General features: G+C 43.4%; 1 protein-coding gene across 6 annotated transcripts in view; it reads left to right on the top strand.

Annotated features, from left to right (window-relative positions):
* The window catches only part of SP100 (SP100 nuclear antigen), a 107317-nt gene extending 91060 nt beyond the window's left edge, over positions 1 to 16257 (top strand). For all 6 annotated transcript variants that reach the window (XM_033111888.1, XM_033111890.1, XM_033111889.1 and 3 more), the window contains 10 exons: positions 179 to 226; positions 1526 to 1630; positions 3328 to 3470; positions 5724 to 5762; positions 8624 to 8665; positions 12124 to 12239; positions 13979 to 14099; positions 14395 to 14466; positions 15026 to 15166; positions 15963 to 16257. In XM_033111888.1, the coding sequence (XP_032967779.1) occupies positions 179 to 226; positions 1526 to 1630; positions 3328 to 3470; positions 5724 to 5762; positions 8624 to 8665; positions 12124 to 12239; positions 13979 to 14099; positions 14395 to 14466; positions 15026 to 15166; positions 15963 to 16085 (950 nt within the window). In that variant the 3' untranslated portion in view covers positions 16086 to 16257. The remainder of the gene's footprint in view (positions 1 to 178; positions 227 to 1525; positions 1631 to 3327; positions 3471 to 5723; positions 5763 to 8623; positions 8666 to 12123; positions 12240 to 13978; positions 14100 to 14394; positions 14467 to 15025; positions 15167 to 15962) is intronic.
* Positions 16258 to 21822: the final 5565 nt, after the last annotated feature.

The following is a 21822-nucleotide window of genomic DNA, read 5'->3' as shown; positions in this document are numbered from 1 at the left end:
TCAGGTCCTTTACAGAAAAAAAGTTCCTAACTCCTGATCTAGGCATTTGATAGTCTTAGTGAAGTACTAAACAGACTCCTGAAAACCTTTTCTTTCAATGGTGCTTTTGTAAAACACTGTCATTTGCAATACAATGTTATAAACAACAGATATTTATGTTATTTTTTTTTCCCCTTAGAGAGAAAAACAATCAACAGCAGGCCTTTAAAAAGAAGAAGAAAAAGAGGTAAAAAAAAAAAAGTGATTAATACACTTTAAATAATTAAGCATCTACATTTTTATTTTCTAGTCTGTGTTTTGAGTGATCAGTTTCCTTAATTGGCTTATAGAGCCATAAAAAACATTAGGATATTCATCAGCCTTGGTCAGTTTCGACAGCATGACAGGATGGTGATGACGCCCACTTTACTGATTTTAGCCAGTTGATCTGTGAGAGCACGGGTTTCCCTGGGCCTGTGCAGGTCTCCCTGCACCGCACTGACAACTTTTAAGGAAGTTGTGTGTGACTCACATGCTATTATTTAGCTGAATCTTCTCTTGCCCACACAGAGAGCCACCGATTGCCCCACCAAGGGGGACGCTGCCCCACCAAGGGGGACGCTGGGTGGTACTACAGGACTTGTGTCCTAATTCCTAAACTTCCTTTGATTTTTTGATTTTGGCTTGTCATTTATTATTTTTTGCCTCAATTTCCTGCTCTGCAAATGGGTAGGTGGCAGGCAAATTAGACGGAATGGACTTCCAGGCCCACCTTAGCTCTAAAAGAACTGATTCTAAAAGGCCCAGGGACAGTGCATCCACCCATCCCAGAGAGAAGCCCCAGCATGTGTCTTTAATGAATCCCCCTCAGTGTTGGCCAGAAGGGCAAGGGCAGGTGCTCCTGCTACTGAAGTTCATTTTAAGACTTTCAACGCCTGCTTCAGCAGAATCACAGCCCAGTGCCCCCCACCGCACCCCCCACAAAGGACGTGCAATTCCTTCCAGAAAACCCCACCCTGAGCTTCACAGAGTGAAAGCCACAGAGAAAGCTCATGTGAAGGAGAAGTGAATCAAAGCAGAGAGCAAGGAGGGAAGACAGAGACTGTCCCTGCTAGGGCCCCATTGCCACCCTGCTCTCTGTTCCCCCAGGGGGTGCCTCAAAAAGGGAAACAAAGCTAAAAGGTGAGGATTGTTCCTCCACCTTCAGAACTCCAAAACAATGATGTGACTAAAAACCGTCCTCATAAAAAACAGGAGGACATCACTGTGCAATAGGAAGTCACTGGCCAACAAGGTTGGGAATTCAGATCCTTCCACATGAAGACTTTATGTAGGATTTCATAGGGTGGGAGTGGAGATGACCTTATTTTTATGTATCGAATCTGCCATAAAAGAAAGATCTAGAAATGTAACTAATCCGTGGGGAAACTCCCTCCAGTACATTTTAAGTTATAAAAGAAGAATCTCAAGATGGGTGAGGAGAAAGAGGGCACCACTGAAGAGGACGATGATGAAAAATAATAATAATAATAATGCTTTCTTGCAGTTCCAAGAATTCCCAGAGATAAAAATATGGATTTTCGACCTCCTACACTTCCTGTGAGCTGTGGTCAGGCGAAGGGGATTTTGCATAAGGAGAAAATGAAACAAGGTGGATTTCCTGCTCTTCTACACTTTCAACTGGAAAACTATCAATGTGGATAATACATTGTTCAGGGGGTAGAGACTTGTGTCGGGGTCTCCAAGACCATCCCCAGGTTTGGTGATTCACTAAGAGGCCACAGAACTCAACATATAGTTGAACTCATGGCTATGATTTATTAAATTGATACAAAGCAAAATCAGCAAAGGAAAAAGGCCCATGGGACAAAATCCAAAGGAAACCAGTTGCCGGTTTCAAAGAGTTCCCTCCCAGTAGAGTCACACAGGACACACTTATTTCTCCAGAAATGAAATATAACACCATGTGTGAAATGTCATCTATCAGGGAAGTTGCCCTGAGCCTCATAGTCCAGGATTCTTGTCAGGAGTTAGTTACATAGGTCCCCTCTGCCTACCACATGTTACAATTCCAGACTCCCAGAAGGGAAGCAGGTAGCCAGCATAAACCATATTAGAATGGGAGGACCCCTCTCAAAATCCAGGTCCTCGAATGCCAACCTTGACAGCAGACATTCCTAAAGATAGCAGTCTCGGGTCTGCTCTATTAGCTCTTTTCTGCACAGCATCCCAGACAGGCTGGAGTAAAGATGGAATTTCCAGACATTTAAAATTCATAAACATTAGCCTACAAGGCCGCCTCCTCTTTCCCCCATGGAAAAGGTCCATATGATGCCCATCCAGCACCTAATACAAGAGCAAGTGCTTCAATATAAGGGTGGAAAATGTACACATTTGAGAAATCCAGCAGCAACTTCAGAGCCCCATTCTCTGTAGCAATTGGACAGCCTGTGCTAACCAGAAGAGCACAGGATTTAGAATCGGGATTTTTTTTTTTTTTCAAATTTCAAATTTCAGTTATAGCAAGAGTGTCTGTTTCATCCTGGCCAAGCTACTCAGTCTCTCTCAATCCTAAACTTCCTCCTCTACAAAATGGAAGTAATAATAAAACTGGCCTTGCTATATTATTATGAGAAAAAAATGGAAAGACAGATATAAAATAATTTGCAAATTATAATTGTTAAAGTACAGCGCAAATGTTCATCTGATATGCTTGATTGCTCCCTCCCAGAATATAGTTCTTTAGGTACCAAGTATAAATGTTTGCCCTATGACTACATTGCATATGAGTAACTTAACTTTTCCCACTACATAACATTCCCAAAATTGCTTTAAACATAAAATAGCCATGAGTCCAAAATATGAGAAATAATTGATTGCCATTAACTGAATGATCAATATTGTACAAAACAAGGCAGACGTGGCTGTGCTGACAACTGCCACACGGCCACCTGTGTGCCCTCATCTGTCCCCTCTGAAATTCAGCCTCTCTATCCTGGGTCTCAGAGAAGGGAAGGGAAAGACTCCTGCTCATTCTTCTGAAGAGCCATTCATTCTTTTTTCTCTTTTGAATATGGAAAAATGCTTTTTAAAAGTAAATGTTGATAATAATTATTGTCCTTCTCAAAGGTCAAGGAAATGTGTACCGATGGCAGGAAATTCGCTTCTACCCTCGCCTTTCAGGTTGCTGTGGGGCCCCTGAAAGGGAACCCAGCTCCCCTGTGTTGCTGATTCTGAGCCCAAAATGGGTGGCCCAGAACCACGTGGTGGGAGGCTCAGTTCTGGGATTTTCACAGTCGGGAGCACTCCCTGGCAACAAAGGGAGCTCATCTTGTCTTTGTCTCACAGGAGTGTTGGCGAAGTGTATAGAGACAGAGGATGGGAAGAAGTTCACCCTCAGGGAATTTGAAATTGAAGGAAACCATGGAAAATGCAAGCACTGGAAGATGAGCGTGCGCTGTGGTGGCTGGCCCCTGAAACACCTGATTCAGGTATTCCAATGACAAAGGGCTTCAATCGAGGTAATGGTGTCACAGTTCACCGACTCCAAGCTTTAGCGGAATTTCCCCGTTTCAGAATGCCATCATAACCTCCCTTACCCTGGTCACAATGCATAGATTATAACTAACATCCCATTCAGGCGATATCTTAGCTCGGTTTTATTACAACTTAATGTGTTAGTGCACGGACTCTTCTCCTTTTGAAGGTAGGACAGTTAATTGTGACCTTGACTCTGCCACCAGTAGTTGCCACTGTGTAATTTGGTCAAAGGAAAGTAATTTAAACTGGGGAGAGGTTTTTAGGCTTTGGGGGCCAATGTGTAAAGTAGCATAGTTGAACTATGTATCTGAAATAATACACCAGTATGGATGTTTCCTGGATTACAGAATATTTCAACGTAATTTCTTTTGATACCCATCTGACATTCATCCTCAAAAGAGAATATAAATAAATTGCATTTTTAAATATCTCTCCTCAGATCAGCCCCCTGATGTGGACAAAACAGGCCAGATCTCTAACTGCAGATAAACCTGTGCCTTCTGACTCTATCACACGCCCCAGACAGCCCCTTCTTTGCACCACTCTAATAATACAGAAAAGCTCTTTGCTCAGAAAATATCTGTTGAGATACGTCTAAAGTGACAGGGTCTGTAAGGTCAGTCCCTAACCAGGAGGAAGGCTGCACATCCATAACCACAGGACTGCACGTGGAGAGGCACCTGCAGGAAGAGAGGCAGGGTCTTGGGGGAGGGGAAGTCATTTCTGACTTTGAGGTCGAGGATAGTTTCATGGCAAAGTTTCCACTGAGCTGGATGTTAAAACAAGAATAGTTTTGACAAGTTTGGCAATAGTTCCTACAAAAATGTAGGAACAACGCGTTCTACATAAAAAGGATGGCCTGAAAATCCTCCCCACGTTATCAAGAAGTTGTGGGTGACGAGGTTTGATACATGGGCTGGGCTGACTGTACAGGTCTTGAGGCCAGAGGAAGGAGAGTGCACCCTTCCTTTTTAATCACAGGAGGTTTGTGTTGGGGACTGACATAGTTGAAATAGTGCTTCAGAAGTGTTAATCACATCAGAGAATGCAATATGGGTTGGAGGGTGGAAAGAAGCCATGGGAACTTCAAATGACCTTCACCACCTTTCTGACTGATACCTCCCCACTCAATCTGCCAAGCTCAAACAGCACATTCTCTGAAGTCCTTTAAACTCACTGTATTTGTTTCCTATTGCTGCTGTAACAACTTTCCATAAACTTAAGGCTCAAAACAATACAAATCTGTCATCTCACAGTTCTGGAGGCCAGAAGTCTGAAATCAAGGTGTCAGGAGGGAGCATTCCAGGGATGCAATCTGTACCTTGCCTTTTTCAGTTTCTAGAAGCCTCCTGGCCTCCTTGGCCCATTCACTACAACCTCTTGTTCTGTCACCACATCTCCTACTATTCACTCTGATCCTTCCGCCCTTATGAGGACCCTTGTGATTACATTGGCCCCACTCAGATAATCAGAATAATCTTCCCATTTCAAGTCTTTAATTACATCTGTAAAGTCCCTTTTACCATGTAAATTAACATATTCACAGGTCTGAGGCTTAGGACAGAAACATCTTTGGGGGCCATTATTCAGCCTACCCTACTCACCCACCTTTGGAATCCAAAATACTCTGAGAGCACAGTTTGCACTTTATTGTCCTTACCCATTACATGCCAGCTTTTTCCACTTGTCTTCCCAATGGCCTGGACACCATGGTGTGCCCAATGTCACTGGTGGGGCCTGACACCCGTCAGTCACTCACCAAATATGTGCCCCTGGAGTAGCTATAGTATATGAAGTATAAGACACAAGCCAGAGGGGTCCTAGGGGAAATTGAAAGGAAGTGTGGGTGTAGAAGAGATTGTAGAGGAACACTTGGCAAGACTTTATAAGGAGAACAGAGAGAAGGTGCAGTTGTTTTTTGTTTGGTTTGGTTTTGTTTGGTTTAGTTTGGTTACATACAATTTATATGTTTGAGAGGGTACAGTTTTTAAAGCTGATTTTAAAGCTGAGTCTGGATAACAGAGAGCAACTTGTTACAGATTTGGATCGGGAGGTTATTGTCCATGAAGACACCTTGTGTGTGTGTTGTTAACAATGGGACATATCTGGAAGGCAGTTGGAAATACCAAGTTCAAAAAAGTAAAAAACGGGCAAAAGTACAAAGTAGAAGACCCATCATAATATTAATCTCACTTCTCTTTCAGAAAGGATTTCTACCAAACCCACCAAGAACAAGAAAAAAGGTAATTATCACATGACCTACTCTCATCTTTCATATTGTTGATTTTTCATCTCTCTGGCCTTATTTGATAGTTTCTAAATTAACCAATTCTAATAAAACTTGATTTTATAATATGGTACTTTTAAACTTGCTGCTTTCAAACATCACAGTATGGAAGGCCAGGACTTCTTTGAGGATGAAAATATTTGAGATAGAGGTGAGAATAATCCTTTAAATAGATAATAAGACAGAACTGACACTATGTTTATTTTAGAAAAAGATAAGACGAGGCAGCTGGTTGGCTCAGTAGGTTACAGCACAGTGCTCATAACACCAACGTCGCTGGTTCGATTCCCACATGGGCCAGTGAGCTGTGCCCTCCACAACTAGATTGAAAACAATGTCTTGACTTGGAGCTGAGCTGTGCCCTCCACAACTAGATTTAAAACAACAACTTCTCTTGGAGCTGATGGGTCCTGGAAAAACACACTGTTCCCTAATATTCCCCAATAAAAATTAAAATATATATGTGTGTGTGTATATATATACATATACGAGATTTTTTTAAAAAAGTAGAATGCCGTAATGTCTTAAAATTGAACATAAAAGATGGGGTTTGAGTCGGACTTGCATGATTTTGAAAGGCACAAAAATGACTATTGTCTGTGCAACACTATTTTTTTCTTGGTTTTTCTGGGTTTGAGCTTTAATGAAATAAGAATAAAGTAAAAGTTTCCCCAGAAATGTTCCATGGTCACTCTCGCTGACCTAATGTAGGGGAGAATTCCCTATTGGAATGGCTATATCGCCGTATGTCACCTGCTGCAGCAAACAACCAAAATCACATTCTCTGCCCTTCTTTTGTATCTTTTCTGTCCCTCACATGCACACATTCACATGAAGTCCTTCTCCATGGGATCTGTCTTCAAGGGAAATTTTATTTCCTTAATGGAGATGACACTTAGAGAATAGAGTGATTGGGAGGCAGGTACGTCCTGAGAGGGAGGCTGCGGACCTGGAAAATCTTTTCCTTTGTCGAGAGGCCCTTTGGCTCCACCCAAGGGGCCTTGCAGACTTCAGTTCCATCTATGAAGACGAATTCTCTTTCCTTTGAAGTAGTACACGGAGTTCATCGACCACTGGTTGTCATGCTGTGTGAATTCCAGAGAAAGCAGTGAGATAGTTGATGCCCTCCATAGTTTCTCCAAGACTGGGTGTGAGAGAGAACCCGTGACGTGAAGAAAGGAGAGGGAAGAGCTGCCATTTTCCTGACCTTTGACAGAGATGACCTGGACTCTCTGCCACACCAGAAAGTTGCCATCTTCACAAAGGTGGTTTCTGTGGCTACATGCTCCACTGAATTTATGCGAGAAATTCAGTATAGGTTATGTATCCACTGGGTTTTCTGGAGAAAGAGACATTATTTGATCTGTTAAGACCAAATATCTCTACCCAGTCCTAGGAAGTCAAGAGTAACTCAATCTGGGTTAATCAATTAGTTGGCCATTTCTCATCCCTCTTCACAGGCATCCTCTTTTGGTTCCCTCTGGGCTTACAGCTCTAAGGTATGACCACCTCACTTCTCAGAGGGTTTTCCCAGAGGCTCTCTGCCTTCTCCAGTCCCTTGGTTTCTGTCGCTTATGTCACTCTTTTTGTTTTACCCCCTTCTACCGCCTCCCGCCCATTGTTCCTCAGTCTAGTTGTGTAGGACACAGCTCCCTGGCCCATGCTGGTGTGATGAGCCTTGCGCTCCCCCCAGCTGAGGTGGTCGGCTGCTCACAGCAGCTCACAGAAGCTCTCAGCAGCCAGCCGCTTGTGATGGCTGCCAGCCACTCACGCTGCTGCCGGCCACTCACGGCAGCACTTGTGTCACTCTTAACACCAAATGGCAGGTGGTGCTGTTGGCAGCTTCCTTGCTCATAAGTTTCCTATTAAACCCACTAGTAATGACTGAAGTGTTCCAACATAGTAAGATATAAAACTCCACGCTGATCATTTACTGGCTGATAACAAACCTCTTCTCCCAAGTGATAACAGTATTCATTTGTTCGTGCACTTATATATCCATTAAGCAAATAACTGGAGCAACTACTCAGAGCCAAGTGATACGTCTGGCCAATGGCAAGGAGGCCAAAACAACAAACCTAAAGGATTGTTTCAACTTCGTTGTATAACATGAGAAAATAATGAATGGAGCGGGGGAGGGGTCCGAAGCCCCTCAGAGAGGCAAGCAGTGACATGGCTATCTCTCAGTCATTATGTCTTGGATCACACAGGGTGGTTTGTCTGTGGCGCCTCTGCTTGGGCTAGAGGTAAAAACTGAGGCAATCATTGTTCCAGACTAGAAGGAGGCCAGATCATTCATAGATACCCAAGGTCAAGGCAAGTACTTGGGATTCAGGAGAAAGTGGAGAGGTGCTTACCTTCAGGAAGAAGAGATGCAGCACTGCACCATTTTACCCATTGTATCTTTAGGGCTGTGCCCCAGGAGAACTGCAGAAGGTGACGGAGTTCACAGGGACACTTGCGTGGCATCCAGAAATCTGGGCCCTGTGGTCACTAGGGACTGCGGGTGATGAGCTCATTGCAGCTCCAACTCCATCTGCAGACACCCACGCCCTACTCCCTCCCGACACGGCATCACAAAAGCCTGCCCTGAGTCTGAGAGCCAGAGAACAGAACTTGCTTTGGGCCAAACTATCACTGACACGTAGTTTAATGGTTTTTAAAATTCTCCGGTTGGATATACAGACCCATAAAAGCAGATATGAAGCTCAGGGAGGGCTGTGGCATGAATTCTTTATATAAAGAATTCTGCTCCACTGTGTGGTTAAGGAAAACTCATATTAACGTTGTCACTCCATCTTTCTCTCTTTTCTGTAGACAACACCAGCGTTTTCCAGTGGTGACTTTATTGACCCTTACGTAAGTATTAACTCTTGCCTGTAACCCCAGAACAATCCAGGCCTTTTCCCTCAGTACATTATCTGTGTCATTGTCGCATTTCCCTGAAGCACGCTCAGACTCAGTCAGCGCATGTGTCTGTGTGTGATGAGCAGGAAACAGCAGACACATCACCCACACCAGGTAGATGGTTCTGGAGTTGGGTGCCTCAGTGTGAAAGCATCCTTTCCATTTGTTCAGTGGAAACCTTCCCATTGCCTCATTTCCCCTCAAAAGTGAGCATAGGAAGCAGAGGTCTGGAGCGCTGAGGTTTCTAGAGCTGAGACTTGAGGTGGTAACGGGCAGGGCCAGCCTGCAGATTAGGAGTAAGGAGCAAACCTGAGAGGATAGTCGCATTTTAAATGAGGCAGCAGGGAAGGAAAGGAAAAGCCCAAACATCCACTCCAAGGTGGGGATGATATTCTGACTGCTATGATTTGTAACACAGACGGCAGGCCATTTTTCTTTGGCTAATAAGATAGTATTATGATTAGGTGTTCGATATCCTTGTAGCAGCAGACCTCACAGAAGCGCTGAGAATGAGTCGACATGTTTAAAAATTGAGATCAGCAAGACTGGTGATGGATGTGGATATCTGAATGGGGATATTCATTTCTAGGCTCCTGGGTGAATGATGGGGTGCTTGGTGAGAAGGAGAGCACGAAATGGGGAGCAGATTTGAGACAGGAAGATCAGGAATGGGGTTGGGACAGAATAGGTTTTAGACACAGTGAAAGACATCTAAGTGGAGATGATGGAAAGTAGGTTGTGGATGTTTGGAGGCTCGAAAAGAGACAGAGACACAGGTCTTAAAGTCTGGGGATAAATGTGGTGGGCGTGGTCATGAGAGTAGTTGTGGTCAACCAGGAGAGTGAGAAGAGCAGGGGAGGCAGGACAGAGCCCCAAGGAATTCCAGCGTTCTAAGTGAGGAACCCGAATAGAATGAGGCCATGTTGGGAAGAAATTCCAAAAGAGTAGCCTGTCACAAAACAAAGCATAGTATTTCTAGAAGGAAGAGGGGACGCTGCCTGTCACCTCCCACTTCCTCACCACCCACCAGCATCCCAACTATCCGTCACTGGGTGGGCCAGTCCCCAATTTTGTACCTAGAGTGTCACATGAGCATGTGAATTCCTCCTTTTTTTTTTTCTTTCTTTTTTTGCTTGAATAACCTTACCTCTTTATTTCATGGCTTTGTGAGAATATTACTGTTATAACTCTTTTAAAGGCATTGTTTAAATAGTTTTTAATATCAAATTCATCAAAAGTCAGAAGGGATATCTTTACGGTATAATAACTGCACTGACTAAGCACTAAATATATGCCAGCCATTGTACTAGGACTTTGCATGTGTTATCTTGTTTAATACTTGCAACAACACTATGAGAAAATTCATGCCAATATTCCCATTTTAAACATGAAGGAGCTGATGTGAGGAGAAATTAAGTAACAACAAGGCTGAGAGTAGAAAAATCAGTATTTAAACCAAAGCCACCTGTTTCCACAGTCTATTGTACTGGCTTAGAGCTACCCTCTATTCCAGGACGGAAGGTTCCCAGAAGCTGCCAAATAACACCCATTTTCCATCACTGACTAGGAATTAATACTACTTGCGAGGAGACAGGGAAATGAACTGTTTTGTGGAAACTCATATACCCAGCTAAATAGCTCATGCTATGAAAGAGGAGAAAGAAATCAGATTTAGAAACAACTAGAAGTCTCTGCCCCGGCTAATAGAATAAATATTTATTGTATCTCCTGTATATAACATTATCTTCATCTTGCCTTCCTAGTAAAGCATCTACATTGATGAACTTGTCTGGTATAGAACTTGGTATAAATCACCTCCTTCTAACCCATGGTATGAACAGAATATTTTCATCTGTGTGTAGAGCTGTCACCCATTGGAAGAAAAGTTCCCCACCACACAGTTCTCCTCAAATTGCTCTCTGCTCAGGTGGTCCCAGGAGAGGAGCCAAATCTTTCTGGGCATTTCTCCATCACAGACACACAACTCTCATACATAGAAATGTTAGCATGAAGGGATTCACATATTATTGCCATATAAATTGTCACAAAAAGAGAAAATGTGATTTCCCTTGCCCACCAATGGGCTCATTCCTTGACCAATTCTTATTTTGGTTTATAAATTCTATCTTTTTTTAAAAAAAGATTTTATTGGGGACTTTATTGGGGAATAGTGTGTACTTCCAGGACTTTTCCAAGTCAAGTTGTTGTCCTTTCAATCTTAGTTGTGGAGGGCGCAGCTCAGCTCCAGGTCCAGTCGCCGTTGTTAGTTGCAGGGGGCACAGCCCACCATCCCTTGAGAGCCCGCGCTCCAACCAACTGAGCCATCTGGCCACCCGGGAGCTGAGCGGCAGCTCATTGACTTCATTCTAGTTGCGGAGGGCAGCTCGCTGGCCCATGTGGGAATTGAACCTGCAGCCCTGTTGCCCAAAGCTCGCACTCTAACCAACTGAGTCACCCGTCTGCCCCTATAAATTCTATGATTTTAATATGTGTTTTTTCATTCCACAATACTCAGATGCAAAAACACTGTCAAATTTTTAACTTCACTAAATGAAATTAATCTGGCTGAAAGACCCACATATTAAGATTGGTGGAAAATCCAGCCTCAATCAATTTTGTGGGCTCCTCCATCGTCCTCATATGGAACAAAGCGCCAAGTCATCCAAGGCGCCAAGAATCAAGGCGCCACTGGGCGCCAAGAACAAATGGCGCCCAGTGGTTGCCATTACCACACACCCTGGCCATTCAGAGATGGCACCTCCATATTTACATACCAAGCTGAGTCATGGGGCATCTTCCCCAGGCTAACAGAGCCAAAGAGCTCCATCCTCCCTGGCACCCACCTGGTCATCTGTGCCCAGAATCTTTCCAACCTAGGGGTACTGTCACAGGCCCAAGGGTCCTCCAGGCACAGAATCCATAGTGCAGGAATTTCTTCCAAAGCCTTTCAACTCATGGGGAACTTATGGCTGAGAAAATGGGATGCAGTGACATCTCAGAAGTTTATTCCATCATACTAAATTCTCAATAAATCACTCTTTGATGAGTCCATTTTGATGATGCAACGTAGACAACCAGATAAGACTGTACTCCTGAGCCAGATTTCGCCAGCAGAATAATAAATTGCTCAGATTATCTTTAATTCATCCTTCTTTTATTGTTGTTGCTCGCCTTTCTATTCAGAATCTCTGTCTTCGTAAGGAAAACTTTCCTGATCTAACACACAGCCACTTCCTCCTGAACTTCACTGCAGACCAGAATGCCTTCTGAAATCTCTGCTCAGTGTTGTTCCTTAATATTTTGAGGGCAGAAATTTAGTGCCACCTTGGTACAAGCAAAGGCTGTGTGTTCTCGAGTCCCTTCCAGGGTCTCACTAATCCCAGTGATGTCTACCTTGTCTCCCCTTCTAGCCACAAAACTCAAATGAATGTGAGGTGTGCTGTGAACCAGGAAAGCTATTCTGCTGTGACAGCTGCTCAAGGTCCTTTCATGAGAAATGCCACATCCAGCCGATAGATGCTGACAGGTTAGTGAGACCCAGCCCCCTCTTGCCCTTCCTTCTTGTGGTACAGCTCCTCCCACCATACACTCAGTCTGCAAAGTTTGTCTCTGGTTTTATGTGTCTTGATAAAGAGGGAGCAGGGTCCTTAAGTATCAGGATCCAGAAATATGACCCAGAACTACTTATCGGAGCCAGCAGCAGTAGAATAATGGGAAACGAAACCCTTTATGTGGTTATTAGGTGTAACAGGAAGCAGTGTCACCACCACCTCCCCCACTTGGTTCCCAGACCCAGGTACTTTGATGGGGTGATGACATCATACATTAGCTGCCGGTTTATAGCACAGACGACCTGCCATGGGAACATCACAAAGCTGGCAAATCTGGGACTGTGATGAGCCTTCAGAAAGCCATTCCAGCAGTCTATCAAGTCAGCTGACCCTGGCTCACGGGGTCATGATAAGACCCATAAATTCTGAGGGTGTGAGCCCACTGCTGCATTTCCTTTGCTGTATAATGTATCGTTGGTCAGAGGAGATGGTACGTAGGCGAACGTGGAGATTGATAAGGCAATTTTGTAACAAGTGAGTGCTGTAGGCAGTGGATGGTGTCTACCAGGAATGTGTGTATCCCTAGGAGGACAGAGCATTGCCCTCCATAATGGAAAGAATCTAATGCAACCCACCTGCTCTCAGGTACCTCCCAGGGACTGGTGCCACCCTGGGGATTTAACGTAAACCTCTGCAGTCGGGCAATCTATAGAGGCAGAAGATGGATCTGCTTTTTTGTTGAGTCCATATGCATATAGTCCCCATTCCTGCACCACAGGTACTTTGTAATGGGCCAGTTTCTTTTTCAATTACAGTTGACATACAATATTATATTAGTTTCAGGTGTACAACACAGTGATTAGACATTCACATAACTTGGCAAGTGATCACCCTGAGAAGTCTAGTACCCATCTGACACCACACATAGTTATCGCACTATTATTGACTGTATTCCCTGTGCTGTACTTCACATCCCTGTGACTGTTTTTATAACTGCCAACCTGCACATTTTAATCTGTAATGGGCCTCTTGAGCAAGCACTACGGTGGCCCAGGAGAGGGGCTAAATGGCATCTCTAAGATGAACCATTGTATCAACCTGCTTATTGAGAGCCTCCAGCTCGAGAGCCTGGTAGACAGAAGTGAAGAATGACTCTAGGGACAAACGGAAGATACCTGGCACTCTGTTGGTAGATTTCTTTCTAAGAAGTCTCCGCAGCACAGATTCTGGGTATAGATATGGCAATTCCAGAGGAGAGGATGCCTATGGCTTGTGCTGTGTGCTTATTCAGCAAAGGCGAGAGACAGGAGCTGGTTTCCTGACTTTTCCTGTGGCCTGATGGCTCATCAAGGCCTAAGACCCCAGTGCTTACGGCACTGATTTCCCACTCTTGACTCTGGCAGACAGGGCTCATTACCACGCTCACAGTGGCTTCCTCCCAGGGGAACCCTAAGTTTTGAGATGACTGAACGTCCATCACCCACCATGGCACCTCACTCAACAGACTCTCAGCCCTGAAAACACTACTAATGGGAGGGGTGTCTTTGTTAATTGAGCCCAAATGGGGCTCTAGTGTAGAGGGGCCTCCAAGAGAGAAGTTGGATACAAGGTGGAAATCATTCATCATTCTTGAACAGAGGACTTCAGCAGCTGTAACAACAGTGGCTGCTTCACAGAGAACCTGCCCTTGCTCACTTTACATCTTTCCTCTCAGGAACCCATGGAATTGCATCTTCTGCTGTATAAAGGCCATTCAGAAAAGTTATCCAAAAGGTCATCCACGTCACCAGGAGTCTGAGGTGCTGGAGAGGCCGATGACGTCTGAGGAGCAGTTGGTGAGTTGAAGTGTGAACCCTGAACCTTCCTCCTTTCTATTTAGTTGAGAGAAGAAGCACAGTCTTGCTGGGGGCTGGAGGAACGGTACCCAAAGGCAAGCTGCTGTCTCTTGCTGTGTTTTGATCACATGACCTAACACAAAAAAATTGCATTCCAAAGGAAATCCCCACTCTGTGTTTGTTTCAGAGACCACAGGTTTGGGACTTGTGGGAGTTGTGCGTTTTATCTGAGCATGCTTAAGAGCTCGTTCTCTCCAGGATGCTTTTCACTTAAGATCTCCTCTACCTTTTGCAGAAATGTGAGTTCCTCCTCTTGAAGGTCTACTCCTGTTCACAAAGCCCCTTTTTTGCTTCGGAACCATATTATGTAAGTAACAGCAACACAAACCCAAACTGGCATTTATCCAATTTGTGATATGAGTCCAATGGGTACAAGTGGCCATTATCTTGGCCTTGTTGAAGGATGTCTTTGTCAGCTTCGTCAGTCCTTAGCAGCTTAAGCTGCTATGACAAAGTACCACAGACTGTGTGGCTTCAACAACAGAGATTTATTTCTCACAGTTCTGGAGGCTGGAAGTCTGAGATCTGGGTGCCAGGATGGTCAGATTCTGGTGAGAGCCCTCTGCCAGGTTGCAGACTGCCAACTTTGCTTCGTGTTCTCACAAGGTGGAAACAGAGGGAGAAAGCTCTCTGGGGACCCCTTACGGAGGGCACTCATTCCATCATGAGCACTCCGCCCTCATGACCTAATCACTTCCCAAAGGCCCCACCTCCTAACACGGTCACATTGCAGGTTAGAGTTTCAACATACACATGAGTTGGGGGGCGGGGGTGGACACAAACACTCAGACCACAGCAGGGAGCGTCTACAGAAGGTCGACTTGGAGCCACGTTAACAGCCTGCCCTTTGGCACTTTTGTCAACAGAGTAAAGAGCCATCTTGGAGACTGAAGTCCATGTGGTTGAACAAAATCAAGGAAAAGCTGATTATGAAGTTGTACCGCCAAGTGAAGGGGTTCGTAAGGGACATGCGCCTCATCTTTCAGAACCACAGGGCATTTTACCAGGTAACTGGCTCTCCCCGCACCTCTTTTTCTTTCAATTAAGTCACTCTGCCTTTCATCTTCTTGTATCAGGAAAATGTAACAACTTCGCCTCATCCCGCAGCACCGCCACACAAGTGAAAATTCTGGAAGGGTTCTAAAAGCCCTGTGGTCTCCAGAGAGGAAAATAACAACACACCAGAGGTGTCACTGCAAATAGTATCCTAGGACCTCAGAGTTGACTCACTTCTAGATAACCGATTTTCTCCCACAGAGAACGGTAGACTGCAGACCTAGTCCCTGCCACAGGAAACAAAAGTGCATTTTAAAGGCAAACAGTGATTCTCTTCTCTAAAGGAGAATACCAAATCAAATTTCTCAAATTTTAAATATTTGGATTTCCTTACATCGGCCTTCTCTACTGCTGTGTCAGAAAGTTAACAAGTATTGCCTCAAGGGGTGAGAATGAAGGGAAAAGGAAGGCACTGTGAATTTATCGCAGACATTTCTATACTATCCTGTTGTTACAAGTACTATGTGCTGTGTTTAAAACTCAAATATCTAGAATTCTTTCTAATTAAATCAATCAGTCAATATCCGATGAAGACTTAGACTACAGTACAGTATTCTTTTTGCTTCTCTGTCTGCCAGATAAAGAGAAATGGTCAAGCTCTCAGAGAACATGAGCTATTCTTAACTGGATCAATTCTCACTTGACATCCGGGGTAGCCTAAAATGAAGATCCGGATTATCTGAAACTTTGGGAGTCTAAGCTCAATAATAGCAATGGCTATTACTCTTTTTGTCTTTACTTTTTCAGAACAAGAAATTCATCAGTCTGGGACTTCAACTAGAGCACATATTTGAGAAAAATTTCCAAGACATTTTTGCAATTCAAGCAACCAGCAAGAGCAGTTCTCAGTGTGAGCCCAGTGCTGTGTAAAATGTTGTCCGTTTCCATTTCACCCTTCAGAGCCTCCGAGAGCACCTGAGAACATGCCAGATCCTACTGACTCTTCTGTCTGTGCAAACATCATTGTATCGTACTTCTTTTTCAAACCGTTTTTTGTTGCCATATCTGCTCATTTATTTTTCTAAATAAAATTTAAAATTGCCATGTCAAGTTCCCTTATTGAATAATTTGGAGTGTGAAATTTACAATAGAAGATATTAAGTCTTTCTATAAGGGGTCATATTATATGCTTCCATTTATTTGAATCATGAAGGTTCTTAAGTAAAGGTTTCTTTTCTTCCCCTCCCCCACCCCACATAGAACGAATGCATTTCTTTCCTTTTGTTTTACTCTCGGTATTTTATGCTTTTCCTTGTCATTGTAAAAGCGACCTTTTTTCCGATTATATCTTATTATTGATTGCTGCTGGGGATAGAAAGCTACTGTTGTTTACATATTTTGGTAAAGCTACTATTACTTACATGTTTTGGTCACTGATAACCGTACTGAATACTCGACAGCATCTTTTTTGCCTTTTGCCCCGTGGCATCAGGAAGCATACCATTTCCAAGTTTCAATTCATAAAATTACAATTGGTACAGCGGATGGAAGCGTTTCTCACTTAGGCACTAAAGTGACAATTCTTGATTCTCTTGGGGAATGGCTCTGCCGTGGCAGCCTGATGACCATGCATGTCTCCACATAGCCCCCTCGGCAAGACTTAACTGCAGCTGGTCTGATTTAAGTCTTGGCAGAATGCCCTATGATTCTTCCAGAACAAGAGAGCATGGCAGGCTTGTGAGGCACTGCTACAAGGCCATTTCCCATTCATTCTCTCCTCGAATTCCAAGTTCTCATGAGGTCTGAGGCCTTCTGTCTCTTTTTTGAGGGTACAGCTATAAAACTGCTTGGCTACCATATAAATGCACACCGTCACTCATGTTGAACCATATGTCATCCACATCCCCTTTTGTTTTTGTACAGTCCTATGGGACAGAGGATGTGGGAAGCTGGCACCTTTGCTCTTCTTGCTTTTGTTGTCTGTGTAAGTAATAAACTGTCTGAATAGCAAAAGGGTGCATCATCTCATATCAGCCAAATCTGTCAGCCCTGCTGGACAGGTTCCCAGGCCCAATATATTCTGGTTATAAGAAAAAGAGTACTATATACGTATTGGTAGCTGGTTCAGAGCACATACTACAGGGATGTACCTCAACCTCAGAATTATTGTCTCCAGCTGGCTCCAAAGTGAGTCTCCTGTTGATGGACATTTGGCATCTTCTTGATATGGGCCACTTCTGGGTGCTGAGATAGAGGCTTCCTAGGGCTCTCCTCCATCACTCACTTCCAGAGAATCACTCCTGACCTCTCGACAGAGAAACGAAATCCCTTTGAGGTCGTAGTGGGTGCACAAGGAGCCAACACAAAAGGAAATCACGTAATAAGGTGTCGGGATGACCTGGGAAACTCCAGGAACTCCGGGTAGGAGTCTGCCGACCTGAGGTCATTGGGGTGTGCCTCCCAGAAGCATCTCACCTACAGAGGTCAATGTTGCTGCAGCCCTTTTGTCAGAGACTGAGAAAATGTCACTCAAAATTGGTAATTCTGCTTTGTCTCACTTTCCATTTTTCTATACCTCATTGCCACTGCTTCTTACTTTTCCTGCTTGTCTCTACACATCTCTTGTGACTCTTATCTTCCAGGGTAATTTTGGAAGATCAGTGTTGAAGATGGCATTGCCTTCTGCATCCTGGATCTCTGAATGACTGTGTGGGCACAGGCCCCTCTCCTCTCCCAATACCCGTCTCTCACTCATGGCCTGCAACACAGATCATTCCCACAATTGAGAAACTTCTCCTTTAGCTATCATAAATGTTCAGATAACAGATAGCCTACTATAAGTAATTAAAAAAGATAAACTGGACTCTTTAAAGTTCATCTTACTTGTGAATGATCTAGCAAACAATTGGATTTAATATTTTGTAGAAAAAAATGTTGTAAAGATTCATTTGTATGCCAAGAGTTCTTATTTGGACATATCTCTTTTCCCAACACATATGTCCGGAACAGAAGGGTTCCTAATAAGAGGACACAGTAATTTATACATAAAAAAAAGTGGTAAATCTTTTTTTTTTTTTTTTTTTTTTTTTTAAGATTTTATTGGGGAAGGGGAACAGGACTTCATTGGGGAACAGTGTGTACTTCCAGGACTTTTTTCCAAGTCAAGTTGTTGTCCTTTCAATCTTAGTTGTGGAGGGTGCCATTCAGCTTCAAGTTGTTGTCCTTTCAGTCTTAGTTGTGGAGGGCGCAGCTCAGCTCCAGGTCCAGTTGCCGTTTCTAGTTGCAGGGGGCACAGCCCACCATCCCCTGCAGGAGTCGAACCGGCAACCTTGTGGTTGAGAGGACGCGCTCCAACCAACTGAGCTGTCCGGGAGCTCAGCGGCAGCTCAGCTCAAGGTGCCGTGTTCAATCTTAGTTGCAGGGGCTGCTGCCCACCATCCCTTGCGGGACTCGAGGAATTGAACTGGCAACCTTGTGGTTGAGAGCCCACTGGCCCATGGGGGAATCGAACCAGCAGCCTTCGGAGTTAGGAGCAGGGAGCTCTAACCGCCTGAGCCACCGGGCCAGCCCAAAAGTGGTAAATCTTGACATTTTACACAATTCAGTCAGGATTCAGATGCATTGGTTATCATTTCTCTCTCTTTCTTGAGAGAGTATACAGCTATAAGACTGACTTCTAGGAATTAAGGATGGTAATTCTAGCTCTGTCTTTAATTCTCTATTTGGCATTGTGAAAAGAGAAGAAGGGAGGAGAACCTTAAACACTTATGTGTTTTGGTTTCCTCATGTATAAAACAGGGCTGTCAACCTTTATACTGTTTTATATCTCATGATTGTTGAAAGTTAAAATGAGATTTTCTTTTTCAAAGTTCTTTAATAAACTACTACATATTCAGTGACATTAAGAAAGTAGAAATTAGCTCAATCTGAGAAAGGAAAAATCTGCCCTGCCATTCATGAGGCTGGAATCACATATATGGGGAGAACCAGATGCAAAATTAATAGGAGACAATATTTCTCCTAAGAATTTGCTGCAGCTGTAAAGTGTCCTAAGAACCCTCCTTTGAATGACCACTGCTTTCTTACTCACGGAGGAACTTTGTTGTCAAAAGTCACACACACTATCAGAAACTTGCTGTTTGAAATGATATCAGTAAGAATGTAATCTTGATATTTAATCCAGGTGCAGAGTTTCCAGTAAGGGATTTTTTTGAACAAAACAGTCCACATTTTCCTAACTTTGCAGTTTCCTAGCAAACAGGACCCTGGGTTCACTTCGCAATCCAGACCTGACCTCGACCTCTTTACACAGCTCTGGCTTGCTCTGAACCTATCAAAGCACTGCGTCTTATAAATTAGACATAAACTCCACCATTTCCCAAGCTATAATAAGTCTATCTGTATCTTCCCTTTGGCGAAATATCCCGATTCCTCTGGTGTGTGTTACTCTCCTTTGTTGCAATGAGTCAGTAAATCTGACTGTCAGACTACAGGCCTGTCTGTCCCTGGTAATCTGAGGCTGGATGAATCAGAACAGTTTGCTGGAGGACATCCATCAAAATCTAAAATTTAATTTTGCAAGTGGTTGCTCTGAATCCTTTTTTTTCCCCCTCTCTTCCACCTTCTCCCCCCCTGCCGCCCCACTCCGGTTCAAGCCGTTGTTTCTCAGTCTAGTTATTTAAGACACAGCTTCCTGGCCCCTGCTGGTATTATGAGCCTTGCACTCCCCCCAGCTGAGGCGGCTCAAGGCAGCCCAGGGCAGTTCACACCAACCTACAGCTGCTCATGGCAGCCCAGCTCCAGAGAGAGTTGTTGTTCACAGTCTTAGCTGTAGAGGGCGCAGCTAACTGGCCCACGTGGGAATCGAACAGGAGACCCCAGCGATAGGAGCACGGGGCTCCAACCACCTGAGCCACCAGGCAGGCCCATGAATCTTCTTCTTCTTCTTTTTTTTTTTTTTTAATAATTAGATAGCAGGACTTCTAAACTTTTCTAGGCTTTTGACCAAATGATAATAATATTGTTATCCAAAAGAGGAATACTTAGCATTCTGTGCTTCATAAAAGATAAAGAGGTGGAAGAGGATGGGTGGAAATCACTGTATAAATTCAAGACTTCAGTATAAATAGGCATGACAATAGGTGATCAAAAAGGTGTCAGTTTATGAGCGTATTTCTACAACATCAAAATATCAGCACAACTATTTAATCAACAGCATTCATACTGCTAAATATGAATTTACGATTTCTTGACTCTGCACATGTAATAAAGGAAATGTCAGAGAATGGGATTTTAATATCACTGATTCATTTGCATGTGTTTGGTACTCAAAGTAAAAGACCTCAGGGAAAAGTAGCTCTGAATTCAGACTCCTGGAACCCTCAAACCCAAGTCTCGCATGCCTTTCCTGACCCAAGTTTTGGTGAGCTAGAAGCTTCCTGGTTCTCTTTTCCAACATTGGTTTTCAAATAGCTGTTACAATGTTCTCTGAATAAATGAATGCATGTCCTTATTAATTGCAGTGTGTGTGACCCACCAACATAGAATTCAAAACACAGAGGTTTATAAAATTAGCCAGAGAGTCACGCTGGCTGAAACAATTTTCCTAAATTAAAGCCAAAGCCAGTTAATGTCCTACAAGACAGTAAAACCATAATCTTTGGGGTTATCTTTTCTACCAAACAATTTGCATCTCTACTGGACAAAAATCTATACGTTAACATGTAATTTCACAAAATCAGGCCCTAATTAATAGTAAACAACAAATCAGGACGTGCAGTTATCATTTTGCCTTATTGCCAAGTGTGGATCATTTTTCTTAATAATCTGATTGACCTTGATCTGCCACTTTGAGAGAATATTACAATATATTTGATTAACAATTTATAATTTACAAAGGCTTGAACAGTTAATAGCTTTGTAAGGTTACATATGAATTACAGAATTGATATATTATGACTTTATAGTCTGGTAGAGAAGTTAATCCCAAAGGCGGTATTCCTTTATTCCCCTATAGAAAGCCAACCAGCTATATACCTAATTTAGCAATCTTAATTGGACATTCCTTTTTACCAAATATATAATTCTCTGTTTCTTAATGCTCTTAAGTTAGCAATTTGATCTTTCTACTGACAATTCTGTGTGATTTCTGCTGCTTTCTGTACAAGGCAATCAATCACTTGGAAAGCTCAGTGTTTGGCCAACGAGGCCACATTGAATTCCTTAATAAGGAATTGAAAGACCAGGAAAAATCATGTAAAATTTCGGGGCATTCTATTCTGCTCTTTAAATTCTACTGATCCCCTATGTTAATGTTGCTTTTGTCACAGGCTGCAAAAATTTACCCAAGAAGGGCAATTTTGCTATGTCTTGCTCTGCCTTTTCTTACACCTCACTTTTTTACTTCTTATCCTTTGCACTAATCTCTACATATTTTTTCTGCCTCTATTTCTCACCCCAGACAACATAGGAAGATGGGTCCCTGAATGAATGTGTGGATCAGAGCCCTCTCTCCTTCATCCTCTATTTCACCCCAATCCCACTCAAACACCGTCCCACACCCAGAAGCTCTTCGGATTGTTTCCATGAATAACGATGGACTTCTAATGTTTAAGCCATTACACATTTGTTAAAAACAGACGGTTGGACCATCCTGAAAAATAAATTT

This window comes from Rhinolophus ferrumequinum, chromosome 8 (assembly GCF_004115265.2).
Source record: "Rhinolophus ferrumequinum isolate MPI-CBG mRhiFer1 chromosome 8, mRhiFer1_v1.p, whole genome shotgun sequence".
NCBI lineage: Eukaryota > Metazoa > Chordata > Mammalia > Chiroptera > Rhinolophidae > Rhinolophus > Rhinolophus ferrumequinum.
This window is presented reverse-complemented; position numbering and strand designations above follow the sequence as displayed.